This window comes from Plecotus auritus (genome assembly GCF_963455305.1).
Source record: "Plecotus auritus genome assembly, chromosome: 1".
NCBI classification, from domain to species: Eukaryota; Metazoa; Chordata; class Mammalia; order Chiroptera; family Vespertilionidae; genus Plecotus; species Plecotus auritus.
The window spans coordinates 186,535,555-186,551,547 of NC_137770.1; the positions used below are offsets into that span (position 1 = coordinate 186,535,555).

The window sequence follows — 15,993 nt, forward strand, 5'->3', positions numbered from 1 at the left end:
CCCATCTTCCTAATCAGTCAAACTAAAAACCTAATTGTTTTTAACCCTTGTCCTGTATTATCTACCCATGTTCAAGCAGTGATGAGAGACCAGGGCTCTCACATTTCTGCACATTTTACAAGCAAGGCACTAACTACCTTTTGTTTGAAACTGTATTTCAAGGATTTTTGTATAGTGAACAACCTTGCAGGACAGAAATAGTTTCTTCCTTTAAAGTAAAGGGCAGGTATGCTTATAGCCTGGGTTAGAGATAATGTTTCTGGAGCAAAGGAAAGATATGGTTGCTACCTACTTCAAAAGATTCAGGTTTCCTAAGCCCTGGATTCCTCTTTTATACAGCAACTCATTGGATGTATAGGTCTCACCTGAACTTCCCTATGGGAATTGGGGCTTGGGGAATCAGCTCAGGAAAAATGAGGATTGCCAGGGCCAGCCTGACAGGTTGAACCGGGCTGAGGTAGGGAGGTGGGAATTGAGAAAAGAAAGAAAGACAGGAGAGCGGGATAGGGAGGACTACAGATCATCGAGAGACTGCAGCAAGTTTATTAACTGCGTAATGCCTTTTATACACAAAACATTGAATAGGAGGTCTGTCAAGAGAAATGTATTCTTTGTTCCTCTTAATCTCTAAGGGAGAGACAGAGCAGAAGAACAAATTCTCAGTACAGCAAATCTCAGTAAATAGTTACAGACTTCTTGGTAAGCTATGAAAGGTTGCTCTCATTCTACTGATAACTGCCATCCAAATAAGCCTGGGAAAACTGTGTGGGTAGGGGACCTAGCCTTGCTAGTCCCTTCAGATGCAAGGACCGTGTCAGCTTACACCCGGTCTCCAACAGAGGATACTCTGGCTACTGCTGTTATTATCTACTAGAGGCCTGTGCACAAATTTGTGCATGGGTGGGGTCCCTCAGCCTGGATGGCAATTGGGGCTGATTTGGGCCATCTTGCCCAGTCCCCATTGGGGCTGATCGACCAGGGGGAGGGACCGCGGGAGGTTGGCCAGCTGCGGGAGGTTGCCTATGGGAGTGCACTGACCACCAGGGGCAGACTCTCAATGCAGGATCTACCCCCTGGTGGTCAGTGCACGTCATAGCAACCGGTCGACTGGTCATTTGGTTGACCGGTCATAATGGTCGCTTAGGCGTGTATATATATATATATATATATATATATATATATATATATATATATTAAAAGCATAATATTCTAATTAGACTGGATGTCCTTCTGGATGAAGCTGGAGCTGCGAGGGAAGCCTGGGTCCCGGGTGTCTGCCGGCGGCCGGAGGAAAGCCCAGGTCCAGGGTGCCAGAGGGAAGCCGGTGCCGGCAGCCGGGGGAAGGAAGGCCTACTCTTGTATGAATTTCATGCATCAGGCCTCTAGTAAGTAATAAAGTCATTTGTCTCTGCCCCAAGACTCTTGTGTCTTTGTCCTGCATCCATGAAACTGGCATGCTAACTTTCTAGTTTGCAAGAAGTAAAAAAATCTCTGACTTACCACAATTCTTAAATAATAGTTGCTATATTCTGTCCATTCATCTTCTACAATATCTTACAACAACAATCCCTTTGCTCCAATTATACTCCCTTCCTCTAGTCACCCATCACTTCTGTCTGATATTGATTGCCTACACGACCCATTCATCTCTGCTTTTTTCCTTCTAAACTGTCTGCACATCATTGCCAGAACATTCTTCCTACAACAAAATGTGTATCATATAACTTTTTCATGTGATAACACAGAAAAATTCTTAAATGTTCAAACTTCACTTGGAAGGGCACTTTACTATCTCCACACCCTATTCTCCAGCCAGATAAAATCACTTCTGACCACTGTGTTTTTGTCCATAGTGTGTCCTCTCTCTGAAGTTCCCAGTCATCATAAAACATTCAGACCCAGTTCTAATGATGTCTCCTCAAACCAGAAGTTATCCCACCCCATTCTGAACGTTTTACTTTTCCTTCCTTATGCCCTGTGTCATATTTACTTTCTTGTTTTATACCAGCTTTTATGTATCTCTTATTTAGTATGTATCTACATTTGAAGTTGCTTGAGGTGAAGGGACCATGCCTTGTACAACACTGTATACTCTACAATTCCTGGTACAATAGATCATCTACACTAATAAAAGAGAAAGATGCAAATTGACCATACCTTTGTGACGCCCACCAGCCAATCAGGAGTGAGTATGCAAATTAACCCAACAAAGATGGTGGGTTAATTTGCATACACAGGCGCCCAGTGTCAGGAGCGGGATACTTGCATTGTCACCATGGCAACGACACAGGCGTTCTACACCGCCCCAGTCGCTCCGGGCCTCTGGGCAGCGTGTGAAGGCAGAAAGGTGGCTCTGGGTCGGAGCAAAGGTGGTGCCAGCAGCCAGGGGAAGGAAGGCCTATTCTTGCACGAATCTTCATAATAAGTATACTGCTTGACTTATACTGTTATTTAGTTTCTTTTTTTAATTGAATAGATTGATATTAGCAATAAGATTGCATATTTAGAAACTACATAACACAAAATATATGGAACCTCTGTATGAGAATGAAGAGAAATAACATTTTCTGTTTCATAGTATTTTATTATAATTTGGAGGTGCTTATCTATACTAATAAAAGTGTAATATGCTAATTAGCCTGGAAACCTTCTGGGAGACTTTCCGGATGTCCTTCCAGACAAAGGCATGGTGGTGGGGCCGAGAGAGAGGTGGTTAGGGGTGATCAGACCAGGAGGGGAGGGCAGTTGGGGGCGAGCAGGTTGGCGGGGGGGGTCCAGTTGGGGGTGAGCAGGCCATGGCGGGGGAGTTGGGGATGAGCAGGCTGTCAGGGGAGGCAGTTGAGGGCAAGCAGGCTGGCGGGGGGGGGGGGGCAGTTGGGGGCGAGCAGGCAAGCAGGCAGGTAAGCAGTTAAGACAAAGCAGTCCAGGATTGCGAGAGGGATGTCCAACTGCCAGTTATTTCCGAGGGGTCCCAGATTGGAGAGGATGCAGGCCGAGCTGAGGGACACCCCTCCCCCTTTGCACAAATTTTGTGTACCAGGCCACTAGTTAGTATATCAGAAAAATAATCATTACTAGGTAAATATTAGTATAAAACAATGTTAAATTTATAGTCACCTCCCAAAATCTTATAGCCCCTTAAACACAAATGTATTACACATTTTTGGTAGCAAGCCAAGTTGATAACAGTTATTGTGATATCTTGTCATATATACTAATGTGACACTGTTTATATTTATTTCTAAGATCTTAGTTCTCTATATTTTCCTCAATGTTGTGTTTCCTATGTAAAGACTATAACTGATTGATATAGCAGCCTAGAGTTTCATGAGCTCAGTACTGACCCATTGTTCAGGTTGACCCCAAGAGTATACAAAAGAGAAGTCATGGATTTTAATATATATCTTGTTTTGCTTCAATTATAAGAATTTAGTTACTTCCAGGATAGAATGTGCTTCTTTACCAGCATTCTAAATACCAAGGAAAATACATTCAGCCTCAAGTACTGTGCTGTGGTCTAAATATAACACCACTTCTGCTTATAAGTCTTCAATTTAAAACAGACACTGTATTTGTAGCATTTTCACTGATAGCTCTGCAGCATTCGCTTCTTATCTATGTCACTAGGATGTACTCAGGATTTAGCAAGGTCCATCTATCATTTAGGACTAAAAGCTTTCAGCTGGCTTTCTAGACAGCTGAGAGAAAGGGAACAAAGAGGAGTACCTAAGTACCAGATTGAAAAAAGCAAACAAGGTCATTGGAGAGTCAAATGTAGCTAGTCAATGACATAAGGTAAATGCTTCTATTCTTAAAATGCTTTTGGTTCTCCAGTCTTTTCCAAGAAAAGCTTTATAAAAATAAAATTAGCAATAAGATGAAAATATAACAATGGGTACTATACATGATACACATTTTTGGGGTACTTAAATAACTAAAGTAAAATGCTAAGACAACCTAGCACCTAGTGCATGCTCAGTACATATTTGGTTTTATTATCACTGTATGCTGGTCATTATATGCTATTTTATATATATCATCTCATTTAATATAAGAAAGGTTTATTATTATTGTTTTCCAATTCAGATATCTAAATTGCTCAAAATCTCACAGAAACCATTTTCTAGTAGGTCAGTTGGCCACCAAATCCCATGCTCTTAAAAGCATATTTTCTCCTGGACTTCCAAACAACAAATAGTCTATAAAACTCGGTAGGGACTATGATCAAAATATTTAGAGTGATTGTGTAACCACAGTTTTAGTTCCTCACCAGTGACAGAATCAGGAATGATCCTCAATATATAGTTTTCCAACACACACATGCATGAATCCCAACTTCTTTTGCAACCATAGAGACAGTTGCAGATCTTACATACAGAATAGTCTGAATGTTCTTTGTTTTTGTCCCTCTGATACAGAGATCAGGAGTTCCCACTCAAAACCAAAGGAAGATATAAATGAATCAAAGAAGAAGAATGGTTGAAAAAAATTAGAGTGCTCCATTTTGATTTACTGAAAGTTTAATAATGTAATCCAGAAATAATGTATGATTTAAAAGTAATTAAATGAACATGAACACTCAGTGCTTAATTAAATAAAGAAACAAAATTTAGACAAAGCAAAGGGTATTCATTTGTTGTGATGAGGATATAATCTTTTATCCCCCTTCTGTGGAATAAGACAAGGTAAATAAACAAACATCATGACTAAGGATAACATCTGCCCCATGGACTTAATGGACCATTATGTTTTATTGTGGCAATCCAAATGAACTTGGTGCAGGGGCTTGGGGAAGAAGAGCATTTCCAGCGTGAAGATAAGATCTGTGACACAGGCAAAAACTTCATTGGTTCATACAAAGGAATGAAGAAACCCAAGCAATTATATTTTAAACCATTCTAAAAATTGTAGATTCCATGCCACATATTTAGAAGGGGGAAAATGAACAATTTATTTCTGATAATTTCATCATCTCGATTCTGTTTAAACACACTCTAATGAAAAGGTCTAAACCAGAAAAATGCTATGCATTGAATTCATAATAAGCTATTTTTCCCTGTAACAAAAAGTTAATCATTTTAACATTTACAGATTTAATAGCCATGTGAAAAAAAATATATATTCTCTCTGGTTTTTGCCCTTATAAATATATCACACATGTATGTGTGTGCATATATATATATGTACATATAGTATATATCTTTTAGCCTCATTTTTTCTGATACAAATGACAAATTGCTACATGGTAGAGATAGCTAGATATTTAATCATAAAATATTTTACATTGTGTTTTAAGGTTAATTTTTTAAAACTTAAGTTTACCTTGTGTAAGTAGCTCAACTTACTGTTTTTAGTAAGATTTTTTTTTTCAGAAGCTTGACCAATAATAATTGCACAATAGCTAAGAGTGCTGGCTCTTTGCCAGGCTGGTTACCTCTGTTCATTCATTGATAAACTAGAGATAATAGAAGTAACTTCTTCAAATAGGTTTTTTTTAAAATAAATCTTTATTGTTGAAAGTATTACATATGTCCCCTTCCCCCCCCCCCCCACATTGCCCTCTCCCACCCCACCCCCGACCCTCAAGACTTCACCACCCTCTTATCTGTGTCTATGGGTTATGCATATATGCATATGAGTTCATTGGTTGATCTCTTTTCCCCCCTCCACCCTCCACTGCCTTCCCTCTGAGGTTTGACAGTTTGTTCAATGTTTCTATGTCTCTGGGTCTATTTTTGTTCATCAGTTTATGTTGTTCATTAGATTCCACATATGAGTGAGATCATGTGATATTTATCTTTCTCTGACTGGCTTTTTTCGCTTAGCATCATGCTCTCTAGGTCCATCCATGCTATTGCAAACAGTAAGAGTTCTTTTTTTTAAGATCAGTAATGCATGTGAAACTCTTGGGATAGTACCCAGTACAGAGTAAGCACTAAATAAACCTTAGCTATTATTGTTATTTCATGTCAGAATAAGATGAAAAATTAAACGTCTTAATAATATTTCATTTGAATGACCTTCCAAGGAAACACCCAGCCCATTATCTTTCTTGATAATCTTGTAAATAGATTCACTTTATCTCAGATCTGTTGAGACATGGGTGGAGATTTTCCCAGGAACTTTTCTAAGTAATCCAAAGAAAGTAATAACCAGGACTTCATGACAAAGCTTAAAGATGAATGAATTTACAGGGTAGAATAACTGCAACAACTATTCAAATTGACTACTGTGGTCTGAAGGGCATCATTCCTTTCTTGCCTCCTATCTGTCATGGATGCTAAGCAAAGACATTCCAACTTGCAGAACTGAGATCCAGATCTTGAAAGCCCTTCACACTTTATTGGCATCTCTTCCCAGTACTAAGAAGACTCTTGCAACCTCTGGTCATCACATGTCTCTCACTGTACAGGGCTCCTGCTCTGGCTTTCTCATGGCCTTTCCTAGTCTTTATTCTGAGATGAGGAAGACATCTTTATCTTGCTCTTTAAGATTTTTTCACTTGGGTTTTATAGCCACTGCTCTTGAATCTATTGTCTTCATTCTCTGCTTCACAGCCCTATGAGTCCTCTTCACCCTTTGAGTACTTTGTTTTGCCTGAAGTATTTTCCTCCAGTTAGATATTAAGACCAATTTCCCAAAATTTTTTAAAGCAAATGCCTGGACCCCGACTCATTAAGATCTTGACAGCAGATTTCCTCCTTCCAGGAGCCTTTTAGCATTCCCTACATTCCCCACTGATTCTAGTTTTAAGACTTGCCTCCATATATCAATGCATTTGCAAAGATGAAATGACTGTCTGCTTCCGAACTCTACAAGAGTAGATCTTTCTCAGGTTGATCCCCTTTCACTTTGATGTCTTAGTGACTTAGTCAATCACTATCCAAGGGGCTGATATCCAAGAAGACAATGTAATGGGGGGACTGGGGTGGGATGGAAGAGGTCAATGGGAGAGAGAGGGGGACGTATGTAATACTTTCAACAATAAAGATTTTTTTAAAAAATCCTATCTATACAAACATAAAATAATAAGCATATATAATAGTGAACATATATAGTATTTTTATTGATGGAGGAGGGGCATTAATCTTTAGATGTGAAACTGAAATAGTTTATTTCCAGAATTCCCACTGTGCATTAGCATTTGCAAGTAGGTCTGTATCCAAGTAAGGGGGGAAGAGTTGGCAATGTTCCTGTGCTGTGAACTCTCATTAGGTGAGTCATCTAATTGCATGGCACTGTCACAAATATTGCAGCCACTGAGCTCCTGGTTTTTAAGATAGACTACCACCTCTTTTCTTTATAATGAAAATGTCTTCTAAAAAATCATTTCACACTGACTCCTGACTTATAGACCAATTATTTTGTAATTTCTGGTTGAATGTATTTAAAACTGGGTTCATAAATAATATGGATAAATAGCATATAAAAATAACCCCCAAATAGAATAAATGTATTAGCTTTGCTCTCTCCTCCATTCTCAAAATTTCCAAAAACAGTCAAACTAGTTTTCATTTTATCTTTCTTTCTGCCCGCTGCTTCTCTCTCTCTCTTTTTTACTTTTTGTTGTTGTTAATCCTTACCCTAGGATATTTTTTCCATTGATTTTTTTAGACAGAGAGGAGGGGAGGAGGGGGAAAGAGATAGAAACATTTATGTGAGAGAGACCCAACTGGGGCTGTGGGTCAAACCTGGAACCCAAGTACTGCAACCCAAGTACATGTCCTTGACCAGGAATCAGACCCAGGACCCTTTGGTATGTGGGCCAATGTCTAACCACTAAGCAGCAGTTCTCTCTCTCTCTCTCTCTCTCTCTCTCTCTCTCTCTCTCTCTCTCTCTCTCTCTCTCTCCCCTTCCCTCCCTCCTTCCCTCCCTCCCAATCCCCCTCAATTGCCAAGACCAAAGAAATAGAGACAAAAGACAAAGAAGTAACTAATGATTATCCTAAGTAGAGCATGAATAGCTGTGTAAGACTGGTTTCTCTAAAAGCATTTAATTAAAATAGATTTGCATTTTCACTCTGAGAATGTTTCCTTGTACGTATGAACTGTGTATAGTCACTATATGACGTATGGTGTTCAATTTGACTCTTCTCAAGTGATTCAGATCGTTGATGACCGAGTCATTTGTAAACTTGCTGAGACACAATCTGAACAGACATATTATACAACTAATGAGGGGAGGAGGTCAATTTACCAATCAGAAAGCCTAGCAGATGACCAGGAACTATATCTTTATTCAGCCTTGTTGCTAGGTTTTGCTTGTTGTGGCTATGCAATTTATGATGGAAATCATATGCTATAGTTAACATTTCATTTTAATTAGGAAATTCAAGATAGTCTTAGGAGGTAGCCTCAGAGATAATCAGTAGTCTAGTGTAGAGTGTGTGTGTGTTTTTTCCCTCATGAGCATGTCTTATACAAGGGAGTAGTAAATGTTGGTAGAAAATTATGAATAGGACTTCTAAAACACAGCAGGACACTGTATTACCAAAACTTGAAATGTTTCTCTTGTTGAAAGTTAACAGAATCTTAAATATTGCTACATTTAAATAGCAGTGCAAACACATTCAAAATACCATAATTATAGACTTGTCTCTATGACTGTACCACTGTTATCACTCTTTAATTCCTACTGATGCCTTGCCCTTCTACTTTTACATCTATCTCACTACACAAGTAGATGTTGCAATTCTTTGCCCCTTGTCTACCTAATTGCCTCCAAAGAAACAGATTAGTCCAATGTCCTTCAGTGCACTCCAACCACAAGGCCCCTACACATTAATGCCATATTTGATGCATTCCTAAAGGTATAGAGCAGTGAATGGACCAATTCCTCCATCACTTTAATTCTGCCGTAGATCTAAACCATAACTGTATTTCACTCAATAATAAAAATTAAATTGTAATTAAACCATACATAACTGGGAAAAGAGATGGGTGTTTATACAATGCCTCTTTAGCATGATTATTATTCTTTGGGTGTTGATTATATCAGAATCTGCCAATTTTCATGGTTTTTCATGTCATAGCATTTAATTACTAGAATGCATTGGAAAACTCCTTAAATCTTTTAACAGTAAATGTGATGGTTACATTAGCATTTTTACCCATAATAACATTAAGACTTAAAGTATGGTGGTATTTCTAAACTACCTATGTTGTTTTGGTTTGAACGATTAAGTACTTGTCCGGGGTTTTTGAAAAAATTTACTTATTTTCTTTATAAAATTACTTAGCTATTTTAAGAAAAATTGAAAATAATCTGATTTTGAATCAAATGCTTTTTGCCCCCCCAACCCCAAAAATGTGAATGTATTTTAAGCTTACTTTTAAATAAGATTCTCATACCCACATACTTCATTTTTTAGTTTTTCAGTAAAATAAATGGTACTGCTCTTAGTGAAATACACTAGCTACACCCATCATATAATCTCCATTTTAAAAGGGGTTTTTCACATTTTCTAAAAGTCTGCATTATATTCACTTGAATAGGAGTTCTTTGCTTGATTTTATGTCAGAAATGCTGAATTACTTAAGATGATAGTGGAGCCTTTTTTCCCTCCTAAGTTAGAGTTCTTTGGGTAGTTTCTTAACTTATTGTTAGTGTTACTATCTCTCCTCCATCCCCATTGTGTGAACTGTTGAGTTATTAGGGGTTGATTGTCATTGTCCCACAGTGCAGCTAAATAATGGTTCCACGCAAAATATCTCACAGTGAGAAAGCAGCGGGGAAGCGTGCTGCTACTGCTGTGAATGTTTAAGGCATAGATGTCCTGTAGTGAGTGAAGCCCTCTTATTATCAACATCACCATGGATTGTGTCCTAGAAAACCCTGACCATTTGCCAGTAGTCTTTTACAGATTTCAAAATGGGAGACTTCAAAAAATTTGTTTCTGATCAATTCATACTGACAGCAAGTACATTGCTATATTCTGTACCAAATGATGCCACAGAGTTTACAAGCATATGGTAATACTGGGTAGTGATTTCCAAGGAACATATCACACATTCACTGGACCCTAGGATGCATCTTTAACAAGGACCACAAATAATAGTAGGTGTTGGATAAAAAGGTGGTTTGGGAAGCAATTTTATCTCCATTGTGAGTTACATTAAATATATCTTATAAAAGGCTAAGCGACCATCGCATCCGAAACAACCCAACGGACGACCGAACAGGCTGTGTGGGAAGACCAGGCTGGCAGGGGGGTTAGTGAGGGGCGACCAAACAACTGAGCTGCATGGGGCATGGGGCAACCAGGCCTGTAGCGGGGCAGATGGGGGTGACCAGGCCGTCAGGGGAGAAGGACAGTAAGGGGCGACCAAAGGACTGAGCAGCAGGCTACATGGGGCGACCAGGCCGGCAGGGGTGGGCAGTAAGGGGCAACCAGGCTCACAGAGGGGGGCAGTGAGGGGCAACCAGGCTGGCGGGGGGGGCGGGGCAGTTGGGGACAACTATGCTGGGAGGGGGGGCAGTTGGGGGTGACCAGGCCAGCAGGGGGGGCAGTTAGGGGCAATCAGGCAGGCCGGCAGGTGAGAGGTTAGGAGCCAGTGGTCCTGAATTATGAGAGGGGGACCTCTAGTAATAAAATAAAAGTCATGCAATTGAACAAAAGTAATTTTGTTACACAAAGTATTCATCTAGCTTTTTTTGGTTTTTAATAAAAAAGGTGATGGGAAGATGACCTCTAAACATCTCTGCCCAGCTAATGTAGGTATTAGCTTTAGTTTGACCTTTTCTCATGGTCAGTGACAGCCATTATCTTATCCTTCTTCCTGTCACTTGCACCAGGAAGACATGAAGAAATAGTATTTACATCAGGCATATTGTTAAACATACGCTACACTGGTTGAGAAGCTACTTGATCTCTTCGAGTAAGTCCATTTATGTTCACATCGCTTCTCTGCTTTGTAATTTGCAATGAACTTTATCTTTTTATAACTACTTCTGCTGAAATAAATGCAAAGCAAAAAAAAAAAAAAAAAGGTGTTTAATGAAGAACACTAATAAAACCATGACCATTTCAGGTTGAGTTTTATAGTATCCGTTTCTAAGGGAGAGACCTGGAAAATTGTCTACGTATTTGATTTTTTCCCCTCCAAATATATATAGTTTAAATCGTGAAATTTCAGAAAAATATTATTCGCCATAATTTAAAAATAAATTACAAAATATGTGTGCTTTTACATAGTGGTTATAACTTAAAACTTATTTTTTAAAAAATACTCTTTTCTTTCCATTGTTTTACCTTTGCATCTGAATTATACACAATTGTGTCCACGATGTATATAATACTTGATATCCTGTCAAACATTTTATCATCAGTACATTTTTATTTTGTTATATAATTCTCATGTCACATTAATATATGTCTTTATAGTTATCTATTGAGTAGCTGAATAATAATTTTCTTAGCTCTTCCTCATCCATTGACCATTTAGATTAACAATATTTTACTGTTGTCACTGATCCTGTGAAAAATATTTATGGGCTATTTCCTGCACAGTGAATTACTTAGGCAAAAAAATTTGTTTATGTTTAGGGTAAGTAACACATGTTGCCACAATGTTTCCAACAGCATTGTATAGATTAAGATGCCAGCAGTAATAGTAAGTAGTGCCATTTTTGTGACATCCCTGCCAGTATTGTATATAGGATGTTTTCAAAATGTTTGTGATTTTAAAAACTAAAAAATGGTACCTCATCATATTCTGTTTGTGCTTCCATTTAAATATTAGAGTGAAGAAGGAGCTCCACAGGAAGGCATTCTGGAAGATATGCCCGGGGAGCCTGACAATGAGACTTACGAAATGCCTTCTGAGGTAAACGTTTACGTACATAAAACTCCAAGAGTATCATTTAGGAGTTTCAGTTGGGTCTGTATAGCAAGCACTACCAAAACCGGTCACTCTCAGATTTCCCTTACATTTCTCCTGGGTGAGAACAACTTACTCTCTAGTCTAGATGAACAAGTCGGCCAAATCTAGGATATGTTTTATGAGGACAACTTGCAAGCTAAAAATGGTTTTCACATTTGTGAAGGGTAGTTAAAAAATAAAAGTAGCAGCAGCAACGGAAACCATATGTGGCCCACACCCTAGAATATCTACTAGCTGGTCTTTTACAGAAAAAGTTTGCCAACTTGCATTAGAGAATTATTTTATTAGAAACCTTACATTCTAAAATAAAAATTCAAAATGGAAAGCTAGAGAAATCAACTAAATGCCAAAAGAAAGCAATTATTGTTTCTCATACATTCCCAGTGGGGTGTTGGCATTGTACCGTAAAAGAGTTTATCAAAAAGTAATACAGTGGAAAGATGATAAATGAATGATTTGCAATGACTGGTATAATTTAGTATAGCATTTTAAATAGCATAACTTGAGTAATTTTATTTTAATTTGAAAATAAAAGTTTCTTTAATAGAAAGTGCATCACAAGGGAAATTTAAAAAATACTTGTAGATGAATGAAACTCAAAAGAACACAGAAAATCTGAAAAGATGTGTAACAAGGTAAAGGGGCTGAATTATTGTTAAAAACCTGCCCACAAAGAAAATCCCAGGACCAGATGCCTTCACTGGTGAATCCTGCTGAACATTTAAAGAATAATTACAGTAGCACCAATTAATTACAATTCATACTAATTAAATCCTCTTCCATAAAATGGAAGAGGGAGCATGCTCCAACTAATTCTATGAGGACAGTATTACCCTGATTCCGAAACCAGGTGTCACGGAAAAAGAAAATACGTTATTGTTTTACTAAACATTGAATTCAAGGGAACTATAGTTAGATTATACATTATTCTTCATGGCATCATTAAAAGGCATGTTGATAGTAATCCCATTTATAGAAATTGAGATTCAATTGCTTCTTTCCCTAATTAGATTTCACCAATATTGTGGGGACTTTTTATGCATGGCACAATGCTGAACACTACAGAAAATACAAATAAGAGTAATTGTTAGTACCAGGACCCAGAAGTATGCACTCCTATTAAATCATTTATTTGTCATGATTCTTTTAACAAACATTATTGACTTGTCTTCTATGCACCAGGTATAACAGTTTGATGGGTCTGTTTAGATCAATTGGGAGAAGTTTTATAGAGGGGGAGAAGTTGATCTGGGTGGGAGATATGATAGGCCAAAATGAAGAGAGGACATTCTAACAGAAGTGAAGGCATGCATATCTGAGAATGCATAAAGATGTGTCTGAGGAACAATGAGTAATTAAACATGAGCCAAGCTTAGGGAGCAAAGAGAATAGTGACAGATAACAGCTTCAGCAATGGGCCAAAGACAAATAGTAGCATACTAGAACAACCTTTTGATTTAAATTTGTGATTTATTCAGAAAGCAGCTTGAGATATTAAAGGTATGTTTGTTTGATTTTGAGCAGAATCCTGATATCAAATTGTTCTTTAGAAGGACTAATCTGATCACGTTAGTTAAGGCCATTAATATTTTTATTGTGGATGTATCCATATACTGTATGGCTGGGCTGGGTTGGGGGCACAGAAGTAATAATCAAAGCCATGAATGAAGATGAAATTTCAAATGGGAGAGTAAAAGGAGAGAAAACATAACTTGCCTTTAAACATCTTAGTTTCCTTCTAAGAATTAGAGCGTCTTAGCAGTGAAAAAAAGCATTAGAGGACACTTGATCTGATTTTTACAGTTTGGGAAACTGAGAGCCAGACAGAGCAACCAATTTGTCCTGCAGGACGAGATCATGTGATCATTCAGCGGCATAGGTACAAGCAGAGCTCAGCTACCCTGACCACCAGCATGATTTACTGTGATATTTGACACGAAGACAAACTATCAACAATATTGTGTGTAGCGGAATACTTCCAGAACTATTATGAGTATGACCTCTATTCAAAGTGGCAAGCCATATCCTGTCTCATTCACCCTAAGTCCCTGATTACTGATCACTTACACTAACTCTGCATGTTGTCTTTCTGATTCTCCAAATATTAGGGAGCTTATCAAGACTACGAACCTGAAGCCTAAGAAATACCTTTGCTCCCAGTTTCTCGAGATCTGCTGACAGATGTTCCACCCTGTACAAGCGCTCAGTTCCAACACGTCCAGTCATTTTCCCAAAGTTTTTACAGCGTGTTTTGGATTCTTCCATCAGCAGTGATTGAAGTGTCTGTACCTGCCCCCCACTCAGCATTCCGGTGCTTCCTTCTCACTGACGTGAATACATGGTAGCAGGTCCCTGTGTGCTGTGTGAACATTGTGGCTTCAAATATAAAATGTTAAAACAAATTAAAAACACCTAAGTGACTACCACTTATTCCTAAATCTTCACTATTTTGTTGTTGTTGCTCTTGTTGAGAAGTTGTGACTTCCTATCATATATTTTAAGATTTTTAGGTGTCTTTTAATGATTCTGTCTAAGAATAATGATGTATTGTGAAACTTGTTAATATATGTAATACTTAAGAATATGTGAGCATGAAACTATGCACCTATACATATTAACTATGAAATTTTACTGTTTTGTGGTGTGTTTCGTTTGTGTTTGTATATAAATGGTGAAAATTAAAATAAAATGTTATCTCATTACAAAAATCTTATTTTTTATCCCATCTCACTCTAATAAAATCATGCTTATAAACAGGCACAATTAACTTAAATATAGAATGGTTGAGAGCTGTTTGCAAAAGGAGAAATTTTCCAGGAGTTAAACAGATGAGATGGAGCACTAACCCTTTACTCTGGAAATTACCTGAAGCATCGCTGCCCAAAGTATGTTGCACTGGTGCCTTCAGAGGCTAGTGGTTCCATGAAAGGATGAGTGTAAAATTGGGCTTTTACTGTACCACCTTTAGATATTCATAAGACACATTAAAGGCTCTGAGGGAAGCAACCTAATTTTGTTTAGCTCAGAATTTCTTTAAAAAAAAAATAAAGATCTTTGGGAACTCCCTTATGAAATGTTTATTCTTCAGATTTATAAAAATATCATAGACCGCTTTTAATTCTACTAAATTTTTTAAAACTCTATTGTTCAGATTATTACAATTGTTCCTCTTTTTCCCCCCATAGCTCCCCTCCACCCAGTTCCCACCCCACCCTCTGCCCTTACCCACCCCCACTGTCCTTATCCATAGGTGTACGATTTTTGTCCATTCTCTTCCCGAATCCCCCACACCCCTTTCCCCCTGAGAATTGTCAGTCCACACCCTTTCTATGCCCCTGATTCTATTATATTAACCAGTTTATTCTGTTCATCAGACTTTTTATTCACTTGATTTTTAGATTCACTTGTTGATAGATATGTATTTGTTGTCACTTTGTTGTTCATAGTTTTTGTCTTTACCTTTTCCTTCTTCTTCCTCTTCTTAAAGAATACCCTTCAGCATTTCATATAATACTGGTTTGACGGTGATGAACTCCTTTAGCTTTTTCTTATCTGTGAAGCTCTTTATCTGCCCTTCAATTCTGAATGATAGCTTTGCTGGGTAGAGTAATCTTGGTTGTAGGTTCTTGCTATTCATCACTTTGAATATTTCTTGCCACTCCCTTCTGGCCTGCATGGTTTCTGTTGAGAAATCAGCTGACAATCGTATGGGTGCTCCCTTGTAGGTAACTAACTGTTTTTCTCTTGCTGCTTTTAATATTCTTTGTCTTTTGCCCTTGGCATTTTAATTATGATGTGTCTTGCTGTGGTCCTCTTTGGATTCCTCTTGTTCGGGGTTCTGTGCACTTCCTGGACTTCTAAGTCTATTTCTTTCACCAGGTGGGGGAAGTTTTCTGTAATTATTTCTTCAAATAAGTTTTCAATATCTTGCTCTCTCTCTTCTTCTGGCACCCCCATAATTCGGATATCGGTACTCTTGAAGTTGTCCCAGAGGCTCCTTACACTATCTTCATATTTTTGGATTTTTTTTTTTCTTTTTGCTTTTCCGGTTGAGTGTTTTTTGCTTCTTTGTATTTCAAATCTTTGACTTGATTCTTGGGATCCTCTAGT

At 38.1% G+C, this 15,993-nt stretch overlaps 1 protein-coding gene across 7 annotated transcripts in view; it reads left to right on the plus strand.

Moving 5' to 3' along the window:
* The window catches only part of SNCA (synuclein alpha), a 103,891-nt gene extending 88,940 nt beyond the window's left edge, over positions 1-14,951 (plus strand). For all 7 annotated transcript variants that reach the window (XM_080685904.1, XM_080685906.1, XM_080685903.1 and 4 more), the window contains exons 5-6: positions 11,743-11,826; positions 13,992-14,951. In XM_080685904.1, the coding sequence (XP_080542030.1) occupies positions 11,743-11,826; positions 13,992-14,024 (117 nt within the window). In that variant the 3' untranslated portion in view covers positions 14,025-14,951. The remainder of the gene's footprint in view (positions 1-11,742; positions 11,827-13,991) is intronic.
* The last annotated feature ends 1,042 nt before the right edge of the window (positions 14,952-15,993 follow it).